Genomic DNA, 24,962 nt, shown 5'->3' on the forward strand with positions numbered 1-24,962 from the left:
GAAGTCATATCAAAGGAGAGTGCCTCAGTTTACTTCTCCCACAAGTTTAATCACATAAGAAATTAATGTCAGCATAGTATAGCGGTTAAAGAGTATGAGGTCTGGGCAGCCTGGGTGGCTCAGTGGTTTAGCGCTGGCTTCGGTCCAGGTCGTGGTCCTGGAGACCCAGGATTGAGTCCCATGTCGGGCACCCTGCATGGAGCCTACTTCTCCCTCTGCCTGTGTCTCTACCTCTCACTGTCATTCTCTCTGTGTCTCTCATGAATAAATAAATAAAATTTTTAAAAATGTTTTTAAAAAAAGGGTATGAGGTCTGGTTATGACACTGAGATCAAATGCAGGTGCCATCATTTCTCTGTTATAATTTTGTCATCTGTAAGATAAAAACAAACTGTACAGGGTTTGTAAGGTGGCTATAAGAATTAAATAATTCAATACTAGTAAAGCCCTTTGTACAGTGCCTGGCATAAAAAGCACTCAATAAATGTTAGCTACTGTTTATTGTTATTCTTAATTCAAAGGTTTAGCTGATAATAAAGGCAAATCACACCACTACATACCTTGTATCCATAAAACCAGGGTGGACCTTGTTAAAAATATAGATTCCCAGGGCCCACTCCCAGAAACTGATTCAGTAGGTCTTACATAAAGCCAGGAATCTGAATTTTTATCAAGCCGCCAGGTGATTCTGATGCTATTCAGATGCTATTACTCTTAGTGTTAAGAACTACACACAAGAAAAAACACTATTTTAAAGGCATGTCAACCATTGCCTTACAATCGTTGACGTGCAATTATAGGACAGAAATTCATTATTCAATTGCCACATTTTTTTTGTATTTTTCTTTTTTTTTTAATTGCCACATTTTTAATGAATACTTGCTATGTGCTAAGTATTATGCCAGGTGCTAGGAATATAGTGATGTAGATTCACTGACACAATCCTTACCCTAACAGGCCAGTAGTAGGAAGCTTATAATCTAGAAAGAACAGACATATCTTTTTTTTAATAAATTTATTTTTTATTGGTGTTCAATTTGCCAACATATAGAATAACACCCAGTGCTCATCCCATCAAGTGCCCCCCTCAGTGCCCATCACCCAGTCACCCCCCCACCCCGCCCACCTCCCTTTCTACCACCCCTAGTTCGTTTCCTAGAGTTAGGAGTCTCACAAGAACAGATATCTTTTAATCTGTCTACAAAACCAAAAAAGTTCTTGCCACTTTATTTAATCAGTAAGCATTTACTAAATACAGACCTGGTATTTTAAATTTCAGAATTTCCAGAATCTTGAGTAGCAGATATTTTTAGTCATTCAAAAGAAGACATTTCCTGAAGGCTACCTTACATCCTCCCCAATGGAAGCTCGCATTGCATCCCCAACTCTGCCAGTAAAGTGGCCTCATAGATGCTGATGTTTCCATTAGCAGTGATTTGCAAGGCATCTTGCCAGGGTTAGGGAGGCTGCTATTTAGGAGCATCATTGGCACCAAAGTCCCTTTAACCCAAATGTTTTCCCCAAAAATACTTGGTAACCCTGGATCCTTAATTTCTGTGTTATAAGGGGATATAATAAGATACCAAGCAGCAAAAAAGTATGGTCAGGGGCACCTGAGTGGCTCAGTTGCTTAAGTGTTTGCCTTCAGCTTAGTCATGATCTCAGGGTCCTGGGATCGAGGGGTCCTGAACTGGGCTCCCTGCTCAGCAGGGAGTCTGCTTCTCCCACTGCTCTTCCCCCAACTTTTACAAACATGCTCTCCCTCCCTCACTCCCTCTCCCTCTCATGCACTCTCAGTCTCTTTCTCTCAAATAAATAAATCTTTAAAATAAATAAAACATGGTCTACTGTATAATGGTATATGGAGGGACACTAGAAAGCACTTCTTCACTTTAAAAAATTACTACAGAGGTATCAGCTGGTCATAACAATAGACAATTCTATAACTGTGTTATTTAAGAAAGAATAAAAAATTACTACAGAGGTATCAGCTGGTCATAACAGACAATTCTTCTACAATTGTGTTATTTAAGAAAAAATTCTTAAAAATAAAAAAGAAAGAAAATTCTTGAATGTTAGAAAGGGTTGTAGTTCATGGTCAAATGCATGCTAATATCATTAAAATCTAGTATTATTCACTCTTGATTATAATTGATCTCTAGAAGAATTCAAGACTCAAATAAACTGTCTCTTCTGCAGTCTAGCTGAGATTACGGTCTCTGGCTCTTAAATGTTTTTAGTCTTTACTAATCTGTCATATGTCAAGCTTAATCTAAGGATCAGGACTTCATGACTCCTCTGAAATTCCAAAAATGTATGTCTATACTGGTTTCAGAGAAATGAACCCAGTATAATGCAGTATTAGCAACAATTATGGAAACAAAAATAGCACCTAACATTTGAGCACTTACTATGTGTTAGGCATGGGACTTTATGTGGATTATGTCCTCTGTGAGAAAGGTACTACTATCTTTTTATGTTCTTGAGGGAAGTGAGGTTTGGAAAGCTTATGTGGCTTGCCTAAGATTACATCCTAAAAAGGACAGTTGACGAGTGATATGGAAAAAGTAACAGGCTTAAACCATTTGCTCTTTTTATTTGGTATCAACCATCCGAAAAAAACACTAAATAGGAGACTTTTATAACCTACAAAGAAATTGTAAAATTAAAACAATTTCTCTAGAATACATTATGATTTCTGGTGGTCTATGCTTATTCAGATGAATAATCATTTTTATGCCACTGGATAAAAAGAAACAATATTAGAACTTGTTTATTAAATAATAAACATGTAACTTGTGATAAAAGAGACAGAAAAGTAGGAAACAGTAACAACAAACCTCATATAGGCTTCAATTATGAGCATGGCTCCTTCTCGGTCAACAAAAATTGTGTTTATGTGCCACCATGTGGTTAATATGCTAAAGGTTACTGACACGTGCCCTACAATTAAATAGGTCCTTTTAAACTTTTATTCCTAAAAGTAAATGTATGAAAGATCCCTAAATAGGCTGATCAGCAATTTTAGACTTCACATCAAATTATTTTAGTGAGCATATTTCTCTCTAATGTTAAAAAAGACTAAGGTAAAACCATGTATTAACACTGCCCAATAACATTTCTGTTCAACAAACCATGCTCTGAGATATTAAAACTTTAATAAAGGAATAAAGACAAAGGGAAAAATTATATACAAGATCAGGGTAGAGGAAGCAAATCTAAAGCCTCACTTTGGATACTTAAGTTTAAATCTCCCATTTTATTATCTCTGTAATTACCAACATGCAGCATACCTTTAAAAAGACATAGGCAGTACAGTGCTAGAAAAGGAAGTATAAAAAAACTTTTATACCAAAGTTACTGACTTTTGTTTTCTTAATAAAGGGTATAGAGCTTAGGTTGCATACTCACTTAAGCATATTATGAAACATGACCCTGACCAAGATTTTCATCTCTGATATGTGTAATTCATAAGTTTACCAGAAAAGATACTTTCCCTAACACAGTCTCTACATAAACGTTAACAGAAGCAAGTTATTACTTTAACAGTTAAAAAAATAATCAGTCAATAAATCTTTATCACTAGAAACTTATGTTAAACTTTAAGTTTAGATCATGTTAGAAGTTTCAAACTGGCTGAAAAACATTATTACCTTGAACAACTAAAGAGCTGTAACAACACTTTGTAGACATGATTCAGGGGACCCTAAAATCAATATATTTAAAAATGGGTTCACAGGTCTACAAGACTTACATTTCAAAAAAAGAAAAACAGCACCAACAACAGCAAGAAACCAATGAGGGGATTTAAAAATATAATTTCTGAGGTGGAGTGGAAAACAGAGCTAAGATAGCTAATTCAGTACAGAACTGAAAATACAAATTAAAGCTCCAATTCTCTTTTTGTCACATACCTGCTGTGACAGACAAATCACTCTTCATTTTAATTTTACTACCTGCAATAGTAAGTCTGACACTGCTTTTCAATGACATATGAATCATTAAGGAACAATAAAAAGTTTAGTTAAATATCACTACAAAGGCTACTTGAATTTCAAAAATAGGCCATATAAAAGTGCCAGCATTATATTATTCACTATGAATGAAAGAAAAGGAACAAAGGATATAGTTCTTGCCTTTAAAGAGCTGCAAAGATAAAAACACAAGAAAAATAGTCAAGTGGTTAATAAATTAAGTCTGAGATATTAAATCTAACTTTAAAAAAATTTTTAAAAAGAAAGTAGAGAAGTAAAAGAAAGTAAACAACAGAAATACAGGAAGAGGAATCATATAATAATTAAGGAGGAAGTGGTAAGGTAGAAAAAAATATAATCATCACATACCAAGTTGAAAATAAACATTCTCAGAACTATCAAAGGACAATGAAAATTATCTTAAAAAGGCATGCAGTTTAATTATTTAGATAAAAACAATTTGAAGGGGAAATGAAAATATATCATTTTTATCAGTCTTTCATCTTAAACATGATGTATAAAAAAGGAAGGTATTTGAAATTGTACTATAATAATAGGAACCAACTCTGAAATGTCTCTAATAAGAACAGGTTCAAATACCAAGAAATCTCTATGAATATCAAAATATCCACTTGTACCTATTTCAGAGAGGACCAATTTTCAACTTATTAAAGGAAATCAAAACCAAACAGTAGTGGGCAAAGTTAAGTAAAATTGTAAATATAAGCCTAGGGAATAAAGTTAAATACATTTACTGAGTACTTACACTGTCCTTGGTACTTCTCTATCCCTATTGCTACCACCTTACTTCAGGCCTGCATTACTACCACTCTTATCTGGACTATAAAATGCTATTAAAAACAGCATCCTAAAAAGTATCTTTGCATCTATTTCCCTTTCTCCAATCAATCCTGAATACTGATACCCAAAGTGATTTTTCTAAAATGAAAAATTTGATTTTGGTTTTCTTAAAATCATTATAATTGATCCAACAGCCTGTAATACAATGCCCAAACTCTAATTTCTATGATCTGATTCCTATCTGTCTCTCCAGTCTTTTCTCTTACCTCTTCTCCATGCCTACCCTTCCTTATTCTACCACTATCTTCTTTTACTCTTTTATTTTTAAACTACTTGAGGCTCCTAAAACTTGCCATGCTGTTTGATGCACGTTTCTTTTTCCTGCTCTTCCTCTTGAAGGGCCTTCACCTTTGGCCCTTATCGCAATGCAAACAGCTACTCACTTCCATTTTCAACATCAGTTTAAGTCTTCCTAATGTCAACTCCCCATCTCCAACTTTTCCAAAAAAGAGCTAAATATTCCTTCCTTAATGTCTGTACTGATTTATATTATAGGACCCTTAACTTTAATTCTATTTACTTGCTTACAGTATACTGATTAGACTCCTTAGGATTAGGAACCTAGTCTTTATTTATTCATGAGACACACACACACACACACACACACACACACACACACACACAGAGGCAGAGACACAGGCAGAGGGAGAAGCCGAGAGAGAGAGAGAGAGAGAGAGAGAGAGAGAGAGAGAGAGAGAGAGAGAGGCAGAGACACAGGCAGAGGGAGAAGCAGGCTCCATGCAGGGAGCCCAATGTGGGACTTGATCCCAGGACCCCAGGACCCCAGGATCACGCCCTGGGCTGAAGGCGGGCGCTAAACCACTGAGCCACCTAGGGATCCCAAGAACCTAGTCTTATTTACCAATGTATCTGTAGTAACCAGCATAGTGATTGGTACTTTGCAGGTACCTGAAAAGTTTTTAATCAATGAATGGGTAAATAAGCTTCATTATTTAGGTAAATTTTTTCACTGCCTATCTATTGAAATCTACAGTCTATCATCAGTTATTGAGTTCTCTCATTTATTTTCTTTTTTTTTTCTTTTTTTTTTTTTTCTCATTTATTTTCTTGAAGCGTTTGATTAACTCCATAATCATCACCTATATTATATGTAGGTCCTCATCCTGCATTTTACTACCAGGCTAATTTTCTAAAAGCCCACATTTATCATATAACAGGTCCGTTTATGAACTTATAGTGGATACTATTTTATTTTTTAGGATTTTATTTATTTATTTGAGAGAGAGACAGAGAGAGAGAGAGAGAGAGCACGCAAGCTGGGGGAGCAGTAGGGGAAGAGGGAGAAGCAGGCTCTCCACGGAGCAGGGAGCAGGGAGCCTGCCATTGGGCTTAATCCTAGACCAAAGCTTAACCAAAGGAGCTACCCAAGCACCCCATGAATACTATTTTAAATCCAAATACCTCCATTTACTTTTTATGGCTCTCCATAAGCTGGCCTCACCTTACCCACAACTCACACATCCAATTTTAACTCTATCTGGTCAATTTCTTTATCATACCTTGAGTCTGGTACATAAATCATCATCTTTCTTTTTGCCCAAATTGTTTCATCCTGCATTCAAACCTCATTCTTTCCTAATCCAACCAAATACTAACCACCTATTTTATAGGCCAGTGTGGTTTTTTTCCACTAAAACTGTACCTGAATGCTCCATCTTCCATTTTTTAACCATATAGCATATGGCAAACACATTCAGTAGCAGTTACATCAGCAATTCCTTCTTTTTCTTAAAGAACGTTACTTTTCTCTCCCCAAATAGAGTATCACCTCTTTCAGGTAAATCTCATACAATATCCTTTGTATTTCCTTTTAGATCCCTGACAGTTCTTAGTTACTGTGATAGTTAGAAAGGCACCAGTACTGAATAAGTTATGGGAATAAAAAGCAGACAGTAAGGGAAAAAAAAAGAACTAACATTCTCCCTTTAAATTAAATCTTTAAAAAAAATTAAATCTTATGTTGCAGCCCAATGCATAAAAGAGATAAAAGGAGAAGGACTCTGATTGAAACAGGATGTGGTGTTTGGAGTGCTGCCTGTCTGGCCTTCCACTACTCACTTAGCCACATGGTAGTCTTGGAGTACCTCTGCTAATTACTGGAGGCTCCCTGGAATACAATTTGAAAACTGTTAAGTTCAAGTTCTAGCTCTAACCCTTATTGGTCATGTACACTTTGGTAGTCACAAACTCTCTAAACTTCAGTTTCCTAAGGTAAATGAATATGAAGGAGAAAGTCCTGTATAAACTTTAAAGTTTTCTATAAATTTGAGGACTTTACCACATCACAAGCCATGAGCTAAACTGGCTATATTATACAATCTCAACAGTTACATCACACAATGGTATTAACTGTGAAGGCATTCTATATTTTAAAACCCAGTTTTATTTAAAATAAAATAAAGCATCCTAAAGCCATTCAATTCTAGGAATCCTAGGTCCTCTGCCTTGTTTCTAATACTTGACCTTAACTTTCTAATCTCTATTTGGGGAGCAATAAAGTACATAATGATTGGGGCACCTGGTTGTGTATCTGCCATTGGTTCAGGTCGTGATCCCAGGGGTCCTGGGATTGAGTCCTGCATCAGGCTCCCTAGAGGCAGCCTGCTTCTCCCTCTGCCTATGTCTCTGCAATCTCTCTCTCTCTCTCTCAAGAATGAATGAATAACATCTTTTAAAAAAAGTACATAACGATTAAGAGTACATGCTTTCAAGTTGGGCAGACTTGGTTTGAAGGCCAGCTGCACCACTAAGTAGGTGGGTAAATTTGGCTAAGTTACATAACCTCTTCAAACCTTAATTTCCTCAACTTAAAAATGAAAACAACATTACCAGCTTTTCAGTTGCTGCTAGATTAAGGAAGATAATCTCAACAAACTGTTCAGCACACAGTATAAAACCCAGTAATAAATCACTAAAAGTCAACTATTCTTTTCCTTTTGGGAAGAGCTGTGGGAGAGTTGAAGCACTTTGTGTTAATGTAGCATTCAATATTCCTTTTCCTTTTTGTTCTTGGGCAAAGAATTATAGCACCAAAAGCAAAATATAGTAAGTAAAGTCTATAAATGAAAATGCATGACACCTTTAACAACTCAGAGTGCCAAGTTATAAAACAGATGTTTTTTCCCAGACATCGTATAACATTAAATAGCATTTCTTTCCTGCTGGATTTTTAAAAACTTCTTTAAAGCACAATGTCTTGCTCTTAGTATACCTTCACAGTACACCTCAAAGACAGCAAATAAATGTTTACCAAATTAAACAAGTATTCCTAAAATCAGAAATTATTCCCTTTTAAAGTGGAATATTTGCTTCCTATCAGAGATATTACTAACTGTGATGTATTTCTTATAAAAGTTGAAGCTTAAAATTAAGAATAATTTTAGTAAATATGCTAATTAGATAAAAATCATTCTCAAATTGAAAAGGGAAACTTCAATATCTTTAAAATTATAAACATAAACATATGTGCAAGTCCTTAAAAGAATACTTCTTACACCAGAATTAAGTTAACTAATAAGAAAGCTGCTGGGGTATAAGAATTAAACAAATCAAGGCAAATGAACACTATGCAGTTGCTTTTTAAAAAGCAGAAGTACATGTACCAATATAGAAAGATGTTTAAGAAACACCTAGGTGAAAAGAACAAGTTGCAGAAGAGTACATATTGTATGATTCCATTTGTGTTTCTGTGTTTTTAAAGGTATACAAACAAATTCACATACAGAAAATTTTCCAAAGACTATTCAAGATCCCACTCACGTTCTATAATGATATAACTAAGAAAGCCAAATCACCATCAATTTAGTATTTCATAATGTTAAAATGAAATGGTACTCTTTAAAGAAGTGTTTTAAATGTAACATAAAAACAGTAGATTTAAACTCCCATGTGGACCTAGATCATTATAAAAGGGATCTGATAGAGGTTGTCACAAAAAACTCTTTCCTAGGTGCTTTATCAGTAAACTTTAAATGGAAGAATAGTTTACTGATTAGAAAAAAAATTTAATATAGAAAAAAGACATTTAAAAAAAACTCCAAACGTTTAATGTTCATATTACTTTGACATGTACATTAAAAGTTAACTGGAGAAATCACTGATTTATATTAGCATTAGATAGTTATTTATTACAATTACCTTTTGCTTTAATTAAATGTATCCAATCATATGAAGAACCAAGATATATGAGGTTTTGGGTTTTTGTTTTGTTTTGTTTTGTTTTTAAACAAATGACTAAAGTGACTTTGGTAGAATAACACCATTACCTGGTAGCTACTTTCCCAATTCTCTTAACAGCTACAAGGAATATTAAGTGCTTGAATTTGCAGCCAACACAACGGGGAAAGCAACCCCCCAACAATTCCCCCTAAAATGGCCTTTTAGATTAAGTAAAACAGGTTTAAATATATTTAGATCATTATTTTAGACCAGAGAATATATGGCTTTCTCTATGTTCAAAAGGGTCAAAATGATATGTACTATCATAATAAATTTCTATACTAATCTAACTAATGTCTTTTTAAAAATTTTATTTACTTATTCATGAGAGATGGGGGTGGGGTGGGGTGGGGGAAACACAGGCAGAGGGAGGAGCAGGCTCCATGCATGGAGCCTGACGTGGGACTCGATCCCAGGTCTCCAGGACCGTGCCCTGGGCTAAAGGTGGCACTAAACCGCTGAGCCACCCGGGGCTGCCCAATAATGTCTTTTTTAAAGTCCAAGAACAATTGGCCAGAAGACAGATGTAGATACTACTTCTGGCTCTGCCACTTATTAGCTGGAAACTATGAGCGAGTCAGAATATCTCTGACCCTAGATTTCCCCACTTACATAAAATATGAGGGCTTGACAAGATTACTTCTAAGCATCCTTTTCCAAGTGTGAAAGTCTTAGTTGCTTTATGACAGTGAAAAATATCAAGTAAGAGACACTTTTTTTTGCTGATTCTTAACTGCTATATGACAGCAAAAAATGTTAAGGAATTTCATATAGAAATATTAAAATTATGTATGCACTCTACTGGAGATTATTAAAAGAGAAACATACTGTTTCCTTTAAGGTTTCTACTCAGAAACTTTTCTACAAGGCTGAACTTTTTACTGGTATAGAACATGTATTTCAGATTACACTATCTTTTTGTGGTGTTATGTGGAGAACTGACCAAGCACTCTCTGATTTAAATATGACTTTGTTCTCTTTGGAAAATTCTGACTTTGAGCCTTAGCCAAATGACTAACTTTTACTGTAATAGTAAAATATCTTTGGTCCATGGTAGGTTTTGTTTGAGCTAATAATCTAAAGATGTTTACCTTTGGCAGCATGGGAGTATCCCTCTTCTTCTTTTTTTCTGAATTAGGGTCATCTAATAAGTCTGGCTCAAAAGTATAAAGTTCAGTAAGCTCATTCATGGTAAAATGACGCTCAACTTGCTGCTGATCAACAACTCGAAAAGATAGTGACTGCTTAGTTACTTGCCGATCATAAATCTTATCTTCCATGGTGCCCTTTGTAAAAAGAAGGAACAATATACAAATAAATAAATTTTGTACACATGAAACTTAAGGAGAAATTACTGGTTAATACAAAACAGCAAAACTTCATAGTAATACATTGCCATAAAGGAAGTTTTATTAGCAATGCTGCTTAATTCATGAGAGATTTCATCTGTTCACCATAGTTTACCTTGACAAAAAAGAAAACTACATTACTGATAATCATTCTTTATTACCTGACCAATATGCATTCAGGTCTTGCCTTTTTTTTTTTTTTTTGAGAACATTTGCCCTTTAATTTGCATTTAAAATCAGTTTCTTTAAATATTTTAGTTACAAGTTCTGAATAGTGAAGACAGAGTAGATGCTGTAGGCACTCAGTATCAGCTCCCAACCCCCTCCTCCCCCAAGCCTTGCTTCTCTGCTCAGGATCCAAAGGGGCACTAAGTGGCTACTGGTGTCAAGTGGCCACCGCCTCAGGCCTGGATGCAGCTGGATACAAAGTGATGAAGCTCAGAAGCTTTCGTGACAAGTATTTAAACTTGCTCCAGGCAATTCCAATGATTGTACCCAGACTCAAGGGACAGTATCACCTCAGAGGTGTGAAATATATATATATATTTCTGTACTTAGTAGAAGAGTAGTCACCAAGGTGAACAGAAATAAAGAAGTGCATGAAATAAGATTTTAGAGGGTTATAAAAATAATAATTCAAGAGAGCAGTTTAATTCCTTCTCAGTGGAACATAATAAACTCTCAATAATCATTATAAATAGTCTATCAAGTCTTATTTTCTAGAATTCCAGGACAGAAAATTAACAAATACAATGCTCTATCTATAAAGAGCTTTTAGCTTAAATGATAGGAAGGGGGTTACACTACAGCTTGCCAATTATATTAAGTACTAAAGAAGATCAAATGAGCAAGGATCGATCCACCAATAAAATTCAGTTTCTGGTTCAAAAGCCCAGAGTTGGAGGCAGGTGAAAAGAATAGCATGTATTCCCAAAACAGATGTACCAGCAAAAATTCAACTTGATTCTATAAATCTGTATTACCTTATATTGCATCCATCTCTTTGATTTTCTCATTTTTCTTAAATTTCAATTTGTTTTTTAACATCTAAGTTTATATTTAAAGGAAATTACTTTAATTCTTTTCTATAAAGTATTAAACATTCTTTGTAATGATTCTTTGTTATTATAAGTTAACCATTTCTTCCTATTTACCCATATTCTTCAAATTAAGAGAGTATCTAGTAGGGACTAAAAACAATTATCATTTGACCTTTACATCTATAAGCAAATTAGATTAACTTACTTGCTTTTCTATGTATGCTAAGTAAAGAACTATAAACGTTTAACTTTCCTGAACAAGCAAGAAAATTCCAAAACTGTTTACCCATGCAAATCCATCCCAATCTGAGAACGTTGACATTATAGACATGGATGAACTACAAAACAGAAAATCATGAGAAGCCAAAATTGACTTCCACTAATTTATGTATAGGTTAGGGTTGTTGTTTTCAATTTCATTTGCTTCTCTATGATGCATGTATGTTTGGCACTCCAAAAATATTATCAATTTCACCCAAACTTTCACTACAAAAAAAGAATGTAATTTGTAAACCCACCTGAGCTAAGAACCTATATACATACACAGGTTTAGTTTGTCCAAAGCGATAAACTCTGAATATACTCTGGATGTCATAAGATGGATTCCAAGAAGCATCAAATATAATCACTCGATTAGCAGCTACCAGATTAATTCCAAGAGATCCTGCTTTGGTAGAAATGATAAACAATCGTCCTCTGAAAATAAAAACATGCATAAATACTTTAGTAATAAGTGCTTCACAGATATTTTAATTATGATATGACCTTTTATTCCAAAGGCAGTTTTTTGAACAATCAGGAATTCAAAGAATTCTTTTCTCACTTACTGAAGAAAACAAGACATGTCTAAGGAGTCAGGTTGATGATTTACATGCGCAGGAAGAATCTTATTGCTGGAAAATGAGAGTCTGATTTAGGAATAAACATACATATGGAAAGCACATGTTTACAAGGTATTCATAGATTCTGAGTAAATGTAGAAAATCAATGTATAACTCAAAAGTCCATACTCTGTACAGTACTGTTATGAGCAAGCACTAAGTACATCAAAATGAAGGACAATATCCAAGGGCCTAAGTGTAGTAGTGGTGAATGATATGCAATTATAATATAGTGTAAAAAACATAGGGAGAGAAGTTAGATAGATGCAAGTTACTAAAGTAGCTAAAATCAAATCAAGAAGACAGAGGGTTTCAAGAAGGATGTGTTCAAAAAAGAAAAAAAGACCAAAAACTGTAAGATATCTAGGAATAAACCCAACCAAAGCAGTAAAAGACCTGTACTCTGAAACTATAGAACACTTATGAAAGAAACTGAAGAGGATACAAAGAAATGGATAAACATTTCATACTCATGGACTTGAAGAATATTGTTAAAATGTCAATACTATGCAAAGCAATCTACATAGTTAATGAAATCCCTATCAAAATATGACCAGAATTCTTCACAAAGCTAAACAAACAATCCTAAAATTTGTATGGAACCACAAAAGACCCCAAATAGCCAAGGCAATCTTGAAAAAAAAAAAAAAAGTAAAGCTAGAGGCATCATAATTCCAGACTTCAAGCTATATGACTAAGCTATAGTGATGAAGATAGTATGGCACTGGCACAAAAACAGACATAGATCATTGGAACAGAATAAAAAACCCAGAAATGGACCCTCAACTCTATGGTCAACTGATCTTTGACAAAGCAGGAAAAGAATATCCAGTGGAAAAAAGTCTATTCAACAAACAGTGCTGGGAAAACTGGACAGCCACATGTAGGAGAATCAAACTGGACCACTTTCTTACACCAAACACAAAATAAAATCAAAATGGATCAAAGACCTAAATGTGAGACAGGAATCCATCAAAATCCTAGAGGAGAACACAGGTAGCAACCTCCTTGACAACGGCCACAGCAACTCCTTACTAGACATGTCTCCTGAGGCAAGGGAAACAAAAGCAAACATGACCTACTGGGATTTCATCAAGATACAAATCTGCACAGTGAAAGAAACAATCAACAAAACTAAAAGGCAGCTTACGGAATTGAGGATAAAGGGTTAGTATCCAAAATCTATAAAGAAGTTAACAAACTCAATACCCAAAACATAAATAATCTAGTTAAGAAATAGGCAGAAGACATGAATACACATTTTTCCAAAGAAGACATACAAATGGCTAACAGATACATGGAAAGATGCTCAACATACTCATCATCAGGGAAATATAAATCAAAACCACAATGAGATACTATCTCATATCAGTCAGAATAGCTAGAATTAACAACAAAGGAAACGACAGATGTTGGCAAACATGCAGAGAAAGGGGAACCCTCTTACACAATGCAAACTGATGCAGCCACTCTGGAAAACAGTATTGAAGTTCCCCAAAAAGTAAAAAAATAAAACTACCTTATGACCTAGCAATTACACTATTAGGTATTTAGCCAAAGGATATAACAATACTGTTTCAAAGTGGCACATGTACCCCCAATGTTTATAGCAGGAATGTCCACAATACCCAAACTAAGGAAAGAGCCCAGATGTCCATGGACTGATGAATGGATAAAGAAGATGTGGTAGGCACATACACTCACACACAAGAATATTACTCAGCCACCAAAAAGAAAGAAATCTTGCCATTTACAATGATATAGATGGAATTAGAGTGTATTATGCTAAGCGAAATAAGTCAGTCAGAGAAAGACAAATACCAAATGATTTCATTCATGTGTACAACTTAAGAAACAAAACAGATAAACATAAAGGGAAGGGAAAAAAGAGAAGGAGGCAAACTGTAAGAGACTCTTAACTATAGAGAACAAAGTGAGGGTTGCTGGAGGAGACATGGGTGGGGGAAGGGTTAAATGGGAGATGGGTATCAAGGAGGGTAATTGTGATGAGCACTGGATATTATATATAAGTGATTAATTACTAAATTCTACTCCTGAAACCAATATTACACTATATGTTAACAAACTAGAATTTAAATAAAAACCTCAAAGAATAAAAAATAAATATAAAAAAAAAGAAAAACTGATAGATTACCTTCTGTGTTGGAACACAAGAATTTATATATCTGAGATTTTGGGAATGAATTAGTTGATAGGTTCACAGAAAACTAAGCAAATGTTAAAAAAGAAACCATTACCTGAAAAAAAAAGAAACCATTACCTGAACAAAAATAAACATGTGCATAAAAAGAGAAAAGTAATCACAGTACTGTAAATGGCTTACATGTGATTATTTACATAGTCAAAATTGTCGAAATTGATTTTGACAATATTATAAAAAATATGTTGAGAAAATAAGGAAAAGTGTGTGTGTACATGTGGGTAAATTCCCACCTTAGATTTTAGAAAGGATATATGAAAGTAAATACCAGAAAAATTGCCAAGAGTTGAAACCAGTTGAACCAGTTGAAACTTACCTGCAGTAAGTCAAGCATCACGTGTAGGAAGGTGATGGTCAAGGGACTGGTTTTGATCTCAACCCTTACAGAATGGTTTTTTAAGAATATGTAAATATATTACTTTGATGTAAACAAAACTTTAATTTAGAAAGATTTTATGTAACATTTTTTGAAAATAAAAAAAAAGAAAATATAAACAAATTTAAAGAAAAAAACTACTCAGTTCCAATCCCCAGAAACAACCTCCATTCAAATTATGGTGTATTTCCTAAGGTTTCTTTTTTCTTTTTTTATTCATAGACACACAGAGAGAAAGAGAGAGGCAGAGACACAGGCAAAGGGAGAAGCAGGCTCCATGCAGGGAGCCCGACGTGGGACTCGATACTGGGTCTCCAGGATCACACCCCGGGCTGCAGGCGGTGCTAAACCACTGTGCCACCGGGGCTGCCCAGGTTTCTTTTTTCTAAGAATATATAGTTTTGGTTTTACACAGATATGGTAATATCTGTGTACATAGTTCATATTATGAGCATTTCCTCAAATTTCTTGGTAAACATCAAGCTTGGTAGCTAAACAATATTCTACTGGATGACTATATGATTTGTTTACTGTTGGCCAACTTAAGAGTGAGAAAACCCTTGGAAGATAATAAACTCTCAAAATTCTCTATAAAATGCTTTTATACACCAAGCCTTACTTTCTATAATTTCATGAAGGGAAATTAATGACTAAAATGCCATACGATTATACATACATTATAAACTAAAATGTGGGCAGCCCTGGTGGCGCAGCGGTTTAGCGCCGCCTGCAGCCTGGGGTGTGATCCTGGAGACCCGGGATGGAGTCCCATATCGGGCTTCCTGCATGAAGCCTGCTTCTCCCTCTGCCTGTGTCTCTGCCTCTCTCTCGCTCTCTCTGACTGAATGAATAAATAAATCTTAAAAAATAAATAAATAAACAAACAAACTAAAATGTGAAGAAGCTCAAAATTTAAGTAACAGGAAAGAGCTTACAATTAAGAAAAATCCCATACAAAATAAACACAGGTACTCAATTCATGTTTTGTTTTGTTTTTTTTAATGATAGTCACAGAGAGAGAGAGAGAGAGAGGCAGAGAGAGAGGCAGAGACATAGGCAGAGGGAGAAGCAGGCTCCATGCACCGGGAACCCGACGTGGGACCGATCCAGGGTCTCCAGGATCGTGCCCTGGGCCAAAGGCAGGCGCCAAACCGCTGCGCCACCCAGGGATCCCTCAATTCATGTTTTATATTAATTTGGAGCTATCACATATCTGAGAATATAGGCCATAGAAATGATCAGAAATATAAGAATATATATTTATTCACACTGTTATTTATGAGATCATAAGGTTGAAAATAAAGAATATGTACGCACAGAGGACTAGATTACATTCTACCTATTCAATGAGTTACATTACGAATAAAAATCTATAATATTATGTGAAAAAAGCAGGATATAGAACATTATCAAGTATAATTGCATCTGCACTAAAAATCAAAACATACATGCTTACAATGTTAACAGTTCTCTTGGGTCAGTGGAATTATGATATTTTCTTCTTTATATTTCTCTATAATACTCATTATAGAGAACAAACTGTGCTTTCTTTAGTTAGTGGACATATTTAAGGGATTATGAACAACTGGGTCTCCATTATTATTCCAGTTGTTTACATCTATTCCATACCAGTGAAACGATCAAGCATATAGAATGGCATAAACTATGTAGGTTAAAAACACACACAAACACACACAGAAAAAAAACAGGAAACCTCATAGAGAGATTCACAATTGTTTGTTATCTATCCAGTAATTAAGAGTTGAATGGGCTTAATAAAAGCATGTTTATGAAGCTGCTATGCATCCCTGAGCTAGACTGCTAATACAAAAGATGAAAAAATATCCAGTCACTGCACTAAAGGAGTGCAATTACAAGACAAAAAAAATCTGCAGTCTAATTTACAATAATGGAGGCATTTATTTACATGGTACTGATGTGATCAATGACATATTCTGGTTTATAAAACCATGTAAATGGGAAACAAAACTATGTAATTTTATGCCCAATGAAAAATAAAGTGAAGTAAATGAACAAGTATTCAGAATATTTTACATCTATTTAACCTTTAATATTATTCAGTATGGAATATGTAAATCCATACTGAGATAAACTAACCAGGATATTTTTAGATTTTCCTAACACTAATACATCAGCATTAAAATATAAACTATTTGAATAATGCTGCTATAAACCTTCTGGGTATATGCTTTGGACATGTAAGCATTTCTGATATACCCAAGAGTAGAATTGCTGGGTCATGGGGTATGTATATAGCACTGTTAAAGCTGAACAAATAGTTCCCCAAAGTGGTTACTCCAATTTACATTACCACCAGCAGTGTGTGAGAGTTTCAACTGTTCCAGATCCTTGATAACTCATGGTATTACCTGTTTTAATTGTAAACTTAAAAAAAAATAGCTTCAGTTCACAAGAATTCCTAACAGTAGTTTAGAGAGTTCACATGTACCCTTCATCCAGTTCATTAGGATAATGATAACAACTTATATAACTACAGTACATTGTCAAAACCAGGAAATAATGTTGGTACAATACTGTGAACTCAAGCTTATTTGATTTCACCAGTTCTTATAAGTACTTTTTTGTTTGGTGTATAGCTTTATGAAATTCATCATATATGTAGGATCAGGCAACCATTATCAAAAGCATGACATAGAACTGTTCCATCACCACAAAAAAATCCTCTTTCGTGTTATCCCTTAATATTTACACCTTCTCCCCACCAACCCTAATCCCTGACAACCACCAATCTGTTCTCCATCACTATAATTTTGTCACATCAAGAATGCCATATGAAAGGAACTATATAGTATGTAATCTTTTGAAAGCGGCATTTTTCATTCAGCATAATGCCCTTGAGATTCATCCAAGCTCTATGGATCAGTATCAATAGTTCCTTCCTTTTTATTGTGAAGTACTATTCCAAGATATAGATATAACGTAATTGGTTTATCCACTCACATGTCATAAGACACTTGGGTTATTTCCAGTTTTTGACTATTGCAAATAAAGCTGCTATGGACACCTACCTGTGTATAGGTTTCTATATGAAAATAAGTTTTCATTTCTCTGGCATAAATTTTCAAAAGTGTGACTGCAAGGTTCAATGGTAAGAATATGGTTAATTGTTTAGTTTTTAAAAAAACAACCACCAAGTTGTTCTCCAGGAAGAGTGGCTGTGCCATTTTACATTCTTATCAGCATTGTAGGAGAGATCCACTTTTTCTGCATCCTTACCAGCATTTGGTAGTGTTACTATTTTTTATTTTAGCCATTCTGATAAATATGAAGTGCCATCCTGTTGTGGTTTCAGTTTACATTATCCTATTGGCTAATGATGAACATTTTTTCAAGCGTTTATTTGCTGTGTATAGATCCTCTTAAATGAAATGTCAGTTGCAGTCCTTTGTCAATTTTCTAACTGAAAATTACAGGTTTTCTTACTGTTACATTTAAAGAATTTTTATACATTCTGAATATGATCCCTTTATTAAATATGCTATTTTGCAAATATTTTCTCTAAGTCTGTGGCTTGTCTTTTCCTTTTCTTAACAGGGTCATCATAGACAAAAGGTTTTAATTTTGATTGTCCAATTATTAACTTTTTTCGTTAATAGATTGTATCACTTTGGTGTCATGACTAAAAAAAATCTTTGCCTAAATTTAGTTCCTGAAGATTTTCTTCTCTGCTTTCATAAACAAGTATAATGTTTCACATTCAGATTTATGACCCATTTGACTTGATTTCTGAGTAGGGGTAAGGGTTAGGTCAAGGTTTGTTTAAGTCTATGAATATCCAATTGTTTCAATTCCATTTGTGGAAGAGACTACCCTCTCTTCACTGAAACACTTTCGCACAGTTTATCAAAACAGTTTTTTAAATAAATTTTATTTATTTATTCATGAGAGACACAGAGAGAGAGGCAGAGACATAGGCAGAGGGCAAAGCAGGCTCCCTGCAGGAATCTGATGCGAAACTCGATCCCAGGACCCCAGGATCATGAACTGAGCCAAAGGCAGATGGCTCAACCACTGAGCCACCCAGGCATCCCTCAAAAATGTTTTTAAGCATTTCTCTGATGATAAAAAAAGAGAAGTACCTTTTTGTTGCAGATGTTTATTGGCCATCGGCATACCATAAAGCCCTTCTGAAGTTCTTTTCTCATCTTTTTATGGGAATATATGGTTTATCCTACTCATTTTTAAGAATTCTTTGTATATTCTGGGTAAGGGTCCTTTTTGGATCTATGTATTGAAAGTAGCTTCCCCTAGGTATTTGCAAATGACATATCCAATAAGGGGTTAATATCCAAAATATATAAAGAACTTATACAGCTCAACACCAAAAAACTCAAGGGGGTTCCCCAGGGGATCTGAATAGAAATTTTTCTAAATAAGACATAAAGATGATCAATAGACACATGAAAAGATGCTCAACATCACTATTCATCAGGGAGCTACAATTCAAAACCACAATGAGTTATCTCACACCTGTCAGAATGACTAAACCAAAAACACAAGAAATAACAAGTGTTAGTAAGGATGTAGAGAAAAAAAGAACCCCCGTGCATTGTTGGTGGGGATGCAAATTGGTACAGTCACTGTGGAAATAGTATGGAAGTTCTCAAAAAATTAAAAATAGAATTACCATATGATCCAGTAATTCCACTACTGGGCATTTACCCAAAGAAAATGAAAACACTACTACAAAAAAGATATATGCACCCCTATGTTTAATTATAATAGCACTATTTACAATAGCCAAGATATGAGAGCAACCTAAGTGTCCACTGATAAATGAATGGATAAAGAAGATGTGGTATGTGTGTGTCTATACACACACACACACACACACACACACACACACAATGGAATATTACTCAGCTATAAAAAAGAACAAGATCGTGCCACTTGAGACAACATGGATGGACCTAGAGAGTTTACTGCTAAGTGAAATAAGCCAGACAGAGAAAGACAAATACCATATGATTTCACTCATGTGGAAATTAAGGGAAAAAATGAACAAAAAAGAGACAAACAAAACACCAGACTCTTAAATACAAATACAGAGAACTGATGGTTGCCAGAGGGGAAGTGGGTGGTGGAGGGGTGTAATAGATAAAGAGGATCAAGACTATGCTTATTTTGATGAGCACTGAGGAATGTATAGAATTGTTGAATCATATTCTATACCTGAAACTAATGTGACACTGTATGTTAATTTTACTTCAATAAAAAAAATGAAAACAAACCTCAAAACAAACAAAAGGTATGTCTGTATTAGCACAGAAACTCTAACCATGGTTATATCTGGCCTACTGAATTACAAATATTAACATTTACTGTCTGTGCGTTTTTCCATATTATCTTTTAAAATGAGAAAATAAAAAAAATAAAAAATAAATAAAAATAAAAAAAATAAAATGAGAAAATAGCTTCTACTTTGTGGCTTGCCTTTTCATTTTCTTAAAAATATATTTTATTTATTTATTTGAGAGAGAGGAGAGAAAGAGAGAGAGAGAAGAGAGTGAGCAGGGGGAGGAAGAGAAGGACAAGCAGACTTCACACTGAGCATGGAGTCTGATGCAGAGCTCAATCTCATGACCCTGAGATCATGACCTGAGCTGAGATCAAAAGTCAGATACTTAACTGACTGAGCCACCCAGGCACTCTTTGCCTTTTAGGTTTTAATATGAAATTCCTTTGATGACTAGAATTCTTAATGAAGTTCAACTTATCAATTTTCCTTTTATGGTTAGTACTTTGTGTGTCTTGTTTATGAAATTTTTCTTTTCTCTTTTTTTTGTTGGAGACAGAGCAAGCATGTAAGGGGGGAAGGGGCAGAGGGAAGGAGGAAGAGAGAGGGAGAATCTCAAGCAGACTCCGTGCTGAGTGTGGACACCCCCCCTCTCCCCCAACCACCAACACAGGACTCGATCTCTCTACCCTGAGATCATAACCTGGACTGAAATCACGAGTCGGACTCTTAGCTGACTGAGCCATCCAGGCACCCCTATGAAAGTTTTCTTAATGCAGATCACGAAAATATTCTTTGCTGTTTCCTTCTAAAACTTTTGTTTTACCTTCCACATTTAAACCTATGAGCCACTTGGAATTAGTTATCAGGGAAGTACAGATTAAGACAATCAAGCCTTACCAGTACATATCTATCAAAACAGCTTAAAAAAAAACAGACACTGTCAAGTGATCATGAGGATAAAGAACAACTGAAACACCTATATGCTACTGGACGGAGTCCAAATTGGTACAATCATTTTTGGAAAACTGTTTTGGCAATATAAGCTAAAGCTGAACATACACGTATCTATTATTCTGCAATCTCACTACTGGGCATATATACAACAGAAACACACACATATATATGTTTGCCAAATGACAGATAAAACAATCTTTAAAAAGCTGAACCTTTGGACTTACTCTTCTGAAAAGATGAGAGTAGACATACTGTTATATATTCCTCACAATAAGTAAAGCTAAAGACTCTGGACATCATATATAAAACAATCATAAAAAGTTTCTGAAAAGTGAGGAGAAAGAGACAGACTGGCTAGGGACCTTGGGTCCTAAGGAACAACATGGCACTGAGTTCCACAGGCTTTCCTTTTGTCTCATACATCCCAGAATGAGTGCTAAAGAACCCAGCAACCTGGAAATGCCAGTAGATGTTGCCAGATATCTCCAAGAAAAATCCTGCTCTCTCTAGCCAAAGGACCACACAAGGGAAATCCCAGAAAGACAGAAAACTTTAAAATAAACATTAAAACCACTCAATTCCAGTCAAACAGTACAGAAAAATATGGTATCTTTCTACCCTTGTCACTAAAGGCTAAGTGGGGAGTTCAGACTGCTACTCTCACATAGTTGTAACATTGCCAAAGTGGTGTCAGAGACACCCTCCCAGCCAGGATAGTATCAGCAGCAACCTAGTGGATAGACTGAACTCTCACTCTCTACTGACAGTAAATGAGGCGGGACACCTCATCTTCCATCAGAACATGTGTCAAAAGAGGTCTGTTATAACAGAAGATTGAAGTAAGATCCACAGTCTCATGACATAATAAACAAAATGTCCAGTTAAAATAGATCTCTGTCTCGGGTGCCTGGGTGGCTCAGTGGTTGAGTGTCTGCCTTTGGTTCAAGTTGTGATCCCAGGATTCTGGGATCAAGTCTCACATCAGGCTCCCTGCAGGGAAGCCTGGTTCTCCCTCTGCCTATGTCTCTGCCTCTCTCTCTGTGTCTCTCATGAATAAATAAATGAAAAATAAATAAAAAAAATAAAATAGATCTCTGTCATAACAAGAACCAGTAAAATCTCAACTTCAATGAGAAAAGACAAGCAGGAGACACCAACACTGAGATGACATAAATGTTAGAATTGTCTGACAAAGATGGAAAAAGTAGCTACATTTATAAAAAAATGCTTCATTAAGCAATTATTAACACACCTGAGACAAATGAAAAACAAAAACAAAAACAAACAGCCTCAGCAGAGAAATACAAGACATAAAGAACAATCAAATGGAAATTTTAGAACTGAAAAATACAATAAAAAACTCAACAGATGGACTAAACAGAATATAAAGAACAGAGATTTAGGAACTTTGAAAACAGATCAATAGAAATGACCCAATCTAAACAACAGGCAAAGGGGCACCTGGGTAGCTCAGTTAAGTGTCTGTCTTTGGCTCAGGTCATGATCTTAAGGCCCCGGGCCTGAGACTCAAGTCAGACTCCCCACTCAGAGGGGAGTTCTGCTTCTCCTTCTCCCTCTGCCATTCATTCCTGCTCGTGCTCTCTCTCCAGCTCTCAAATAAATAAATATTTATAAAAATAAAAATAAAAAAATAAACAACAGGTAGAAATCAAATTTTAAAAAGCTGGGGAAAAAAACATCAGCTCAGGGACCTATAGGACTATAATCTAAGATCTAATGTTTTTCTCATTTGGAGTCCTAAAAGGGAGTTAAAATAGTATTTGAAAGAAATAATGGCTGACAATTACCAAAATCTAGGATGAAACACAAACTTACAGATTCAAGAAGTTGAATGAAAAACAAACAGGGACTCATACCAAGACACACCATAGTCAAACTTCTGAAACTAAGATAAAAAAAAATCTTGAAAGAAGCAAGAAACAGGACCTACTGACAGGAAAGAAAAACAATTTGAAAAACAGAAGGTTTTTAAAAAATTAAATACATTTAACATAAAGTAGTGTGTAAAATTAAGGTGCATACAATGTTAGTTTGATATTCATATATTGTAATTATATATATGTACAATACATATATATTGTTATATGGTTGCCACTGTAGCAACAATTAACACCTCTCTATCATATTAAATAATTATCATTTCTTTTAACTGGTTGGAATAATTTCTAGTCCCTTAGGAATTTTAGAGATTATAATAAAATATTGTAATCTACATTCCCTTATTGGCTTAGCCACTATGAAAAAACATATGGAGTTTCCTCAAAATATTAAAAATAAATCTACCATATGATCCAGTAATTCCATTTCTGGGTATATATACAAAAAAAATGAAAGTAAGATGTCATAAAGACATACGCACTCTCCTGTTTAGTGCAGCATTATCCACAATAGCCAAGATATAAAAACAACCTAAGGGCCCATCAACAGATGAATGGATAAAAAAGATGTGGTATATATACAATGGGACAGTATTCAGTCATGAGAATAAAAGGACACCCTGCCACATGTGGCAACATGAATATACCTTGAGCACATTATACTAAGTGATATAAGTCAGAGAAAGACAAATACTGCATGGTATCACTTATATGTGAAATTCAAAAACCCAACTCAGTAAAACAGGTTTCTCATAAGAAATTATGAAATCCTGAAGGAAGTCGTATAACATTTTTCAAGTGCTGAAAGAAGAGAACTGCCAACCCATCATTCTATATCCATCTAAAATAAAATAATCTTAAAAAATGAAGGGCAAATCAAGAAATTCTCATATGAAGGTACTCAGAAAATTTGTTGCCAGCAGATCTGCCCTAAAAGAATGACTAAAGAAATTTCTCTCTAGAGAGAATGGAAATGATAAAGAAGAAATACTGAAACATTAGGAAGGAACACTGACATATTAGGAAGAAACAATAAAAAGAACAAAAACTATGAGTGAATAAAATAGATTTTCCTTCTAATTTTTCTAAATTATGTTTAATAATTGAAGAAAAATTATTACACTCTCAGATGTGGTAATCTATTTATGTAGAGAAAATACTTAAGACAATTATAAATGGGGAAGAGAAAGTAATGTAAGGGCATAACATTTCTACATTTCAATCAAAATGGTAAACTGATGACATTAGTAGACTATGATAAATTATGTCCCTATAATGTAATACTTAAAGCAACCACTATGAAAGTTACACAAAGATACACTAAAGTATACTATAGATGAATAAAAATACAATTTCATAAAAGGTAAAAGTAAGGGTAGAATAAGAAATCAGGAAAAAAGAAAGAGAATAAATTGAACAAAAAATAAAATGGCAGCCTGAAGCCTTATATTAATTGTAAATAGCTGTATACCTGAAACTAACATGTTTTTCGTCAATATTTCAATTAAAGATTTAAGTGATTTATATACACCATTTAGCTGAGACCAACATATATATACACAATGGAATATTAGTCAGCCATCAGAAAAGATGAATACCTACCATTTACACTGACATGGATGGAACTGGAGGGTATTTTGCTGAGTGAAATAAGTCAATTGGATAAAGACAATTATCATATGGTTTCACTCATATGTGGAATATAAGAAATAGTGAAAGGGACCATAAAGGAAGGGGGTAAATTAAGTGGAGAAAAATTAGAGAGGAAGACAAGCCATGAGAGATTCCTAACTCTGAGAAACAAACAAATGGTTACAGAAGGGGAGGTGGGGGGTACAGGGTAACTGGGTGAGGGCATTAAGGAGGGCACATGATGAGATGAGCACTG

At 34.8% G+C, this 24,962-nt stretch overlaps 1 protein-coding gene across 11 annotated transcripts in view; it reads right to left on the bottom strand.

Annotated features, from left to right (window-relative positions):
* ATRX (ATRX chromatin remodeler) overlaps positions 1 to 24,962 on the bottom strand; it is a 333,614-nt gene that overhangs the window by 23,100 nt on the left and 285,552 nt on the right. For all 11 annotated transcript variants that reach the window (XM_049107206.1, XM_049107207.1, XM_049107205.1 and 8 more), the window contains 2 exons: positions 11,982 to 12,159; positions 10,166 to 10,360 (listed from right to left, as the gene is read on the bottom strand). In XM_049107206.1, coding sequence (XP_048963163.1) covers positions 10,166 to 10,360; positions 11,982 to 12,159 — 373 coding nt within the window. The remainder of the gene's footprint in view (positions 1 to 10,165; positions 10,361 to 11,981; positions 12,160 to 24,962) is intronic.

Source organism: Canis lupus, chromosome X (genome assembly GCF_003254725.2).
Source record: "Canis lupus dingo isolate Sandy chromosome X, ASM325472v2, whole genome shotgun sequence".
Lineage (NCBI taxonomy): Eukaryota > Metazoa > Chordata > Mammalia > Carnivora > Canidae > Canis > Canis lupus.